The sequence below is a fragment of the Colobus angolensis genome, unplaced genomic scaffold (genome assembly GCF_000951035.1).
Source record: "Colobus angolensis palliatus isolate OR3802 unplaced genomic scaffold, Cang.pa_1.0 Scaffold453, whole genome shotgun sequence".
In the NCBI taxonomy this organism is placed as follows: domain Eukaryota; kingdom Metazoa; phylum Chordata; class Mammalia; order Primates; family Cercopithecidae; genus Colobus; species Colobus angolensis.
In genome coordinates this window covers 238,460-241,490 of record NW_012117966.1, presented here as the reverse complement: position 1 = coordinate 241,490, position 3,031 = coordinate 238,460, and the positions used below count along the sequence as shown (strand labels likewise).

Genomic DNA, 3,031 nt, shown 5'->3' with positions numbered 1-3,031 from the left:
CGACCCTGGGACGCTGGAGGCCCCGCGAGCCGCGGCCCACGTGAGCCGCGGGGGCCTGGGAGCGCCCGATAACAACCATCCACTCAGCTCAAGCAGAGGCGGCCCCCGCATCACGAGCTGAGACTCTAGCCCTGGCTCCGGGTTCGAACCCTGACCCTGCCAGAAGGCCCGTCTGGGGAAGGGGACGGATCAGCCCCTTCTCGGGCATCAGAGAGATCTGAGGGACCACCGACCTGGGGGAGGGGCAGATGGACCCAACACCTCTAATTAGCTCTGAAGGAGCACACCCCCCCACCAGTGCGCATGTATGTACACACACACACACACAGACACACACACAGAGAGCTCTGGGACTTCAGAAGGACCCTTGTCTGGGGCCAGGGACTCCCAGTAGGGAAATCTTGCTCCAAATGCCACCAGCTCAGCCCCACCCCGATTGTCCAGCCAGCCCTAGGAGGCCATTGGCTCCATTATACAGATGGGTACCTTGAGGCCAGACACCGCAGGGCTAACCCTGGGTGAGGCAAAGGTTCTGATCTTCTGCTGCTGGGCCGTAAGGACTGACTACTCCAGACACCAGGAATGTTGTTGTAGATACTCCCAAGGAGGGCCCCCATGACTGGCGTGACAGGCTGTGATTTATCGGTTTTCTTTTCTTTCTTTTTTTTCTTTTGAGACAGGGTCTCACTCTCTTAGCCAGGCTGGCGCACAGTAGTCTGATCACGGCTCATTGTAGCCTTCACCTCTCAGGCTCAAGTGATCCTCCCACCTCAGCCTCCCTAGTAGCTGGGACCACAGGCGAGTGCCACCACACCCAGCTAATTTTTAGATTTTTAGATTTTCCGTAGAGAGAAAATCTCACTTTGTGGCCCAGGCTGGTTTCAAACTCTTGGGCTCAAGTGATCCTCCTACCTTGGCCTCCCAGAGTGCTGGGATTATAGGTGTGAGCCACCACGTGTATCTAATTTTTAATTTTTTTGGTAGAGATGAGGTCTTGCTATGTTGCCTAGGCTGGTCTTAAACTCCTGGGTTCAGGTGATCTTCCCACTTTAGCCTCCTGAGTAGCTGGGACTATAGGCGTCCGACACTCCATCTGGCTAATTTTTTTTTCTTTTTTTAGAGGCAGAATCTTGCTCTGTCACCCAGGCTAGAGTGCAGTGGTGCGATCATGGCTCACTGCAGCCACAACTTCCTGGGCTCAGGTGTTTCTCCCACCTCAGCCTCCCGAGTAGCTGGGACTACAGGCACATGCCACCACACCCAGCTAATTTTTGTATTTTTTTTTGTAGGGATGGGGTCTGACCATGTTGCCCAGGCTCGTCTCGAACTCCTGGGCACAAGTGATCCTCCTGCCTCAGATTCCCAAAGTGCTGGGATTACAGGCTTGAGCCACTGTGCCCGGCCTCAGGCTGTGACTTCTTACGACCCACCCAGAAATGTCCAGTGTCACGGTGTCAGGGCTGTGGCTGGGCATGGCCTCTGGTCCGGATCCCCCAGGAAGGTATGCACTGTGGCATTTTGACGCTCACCTCCCTCTTCTGGGAGCCTCCGGGCCTCCATTTCTGGACAGTAACATACCTGCTCCCTGCCCCCAGGCTGAGGGTGATGGTTCAGTGGGCAGGTGGGGGCAGAGGGGGCCTGCTTGCAAAAGCTCAGATAGAGGGCCCGCGCCCCACCCGGTGCACCCTCAGGGAAGGATGGCTGTCATGATTAAACCTAGATAGGCCGGGCGCAATGGCTCACGCCTGTAATCCCAGCACTTTGGGAGGCCAAGGTGGGTGGATCACGAGGTCAGGAGGTCGAGACCATCCTGGCTAACACGGTGAAACCCCGTTTCTACTAAAAATACAAAAAGTTAGCCGGGTGTGGTGGCGGGCGCCTGTAGTCCCAGTGACTCGGGAGGCTGAGGCAGGAAAATGGCATGAACCCAGGAGGCAAAGCTTGCAGTGAGCCGAGATCGCGCCACTGCACTCCAGCCTGGGCGACAGAATGAGACTTCGTCTCAAAAAAAAAAAACGCCTAGGTAGTGCCCGGAGCGGCCCCTGGATGACAGGGAGAGGCCGGACTCCAGATCCTGACTTTTGCCCTTTGTCCTCTTTGCTGGACTCAGGTCCCTGGGTGTGAGCTAAGGCATGGCCAGGAAGCTTAGCCTTCATCCGATCCTTGAATACCCTGCTCCTCCTCTCTGTATCTCCCCTGCCCCCCTTCCCTAGAACCCACAGAGAGGCCGGTGGCTCCTGATTCCTCCCTGAGCGAGTAAGCAGTAATGACAGCTAACGTTTACTAGCACACGAGCTGCGGGCAGCGCTGGTCTGATTCCTGGACACGCTGGCGTTGCCCTCCCAGGACCTCCATAGAGCAGGTTTCCACCCCATTTTACTTCATTTTATTTTATTTTAGTTTAGTTTAGTTTAGTTTTTGAGACAGAGTCTCGTTCTGTCGCCCAGGCTGGAGTGCAGTGGTGGGATCTTGGCTCACTGCAACCTCCGCCTCCCGGGTTCAAGCGATTCTCCTGTCTCAGCCTCCCAAGTAGCTGGGATTACAGGCGCGTGCCACCATGCCTGGCTAATTTTTTTGTAGTTTTAGTAGAGATGGGATTTCGCCATGTTGACCAGGCTGGTCTTGAACTCCTGAACTCAAATGATCCACCCGCCTCGGCCTCCCAAAGTGCTGGGATTACAGGCATGAGCCACTGCACTCGGCCCACCCCATTTTACAGATGAGAAAACGGGGGCCTGTGCCTCTGTTGGGGATTGACAGGGACAGAGCAGGACGGGGCCTGGCTTCTGATGACCTTTGAAGGACATCTGGGCCAGAAGGGTCAGGGGTCTTAGCCAGGGGCTCACCACCTCCCCTCACCCAGGTGAGCAACGCCCTGATGGAATGTGTGGGAGCTGCACACACCAGTCTCAACTACTGGCCCAAGGACCCGCAGCTATAAAATGGTGTGATAGGCCGGGCGCGGTGGCTCAAGCCTGTAATCCCAGCACTTTGGGAGGCCGAGACGGGTGGATCACGAGGTCAGGAGATC

General features: G+C 56.2%; 1 protein-coding gene across 1 annotated transcript in view; it reads right to left on the bottom strand.

The window, feature by feature from the left end:
* LOC105523206 overlaps positions 1–617 on the bottom strand; it is an 11,368-nt gene extending 10,751 nt beyond the window's left edge. Inside the window, 2 exon segments of the mRNA XM_011957987.1 lie at positions 156–233; positions 487–617. Of these exon segments, the coding sequence (XP_011813377.1) occupies positions 156–233; positions 487–617 (209 nt within the window).
* Positions 618–3,031: the final 2,414 nt, after the last annotated feature.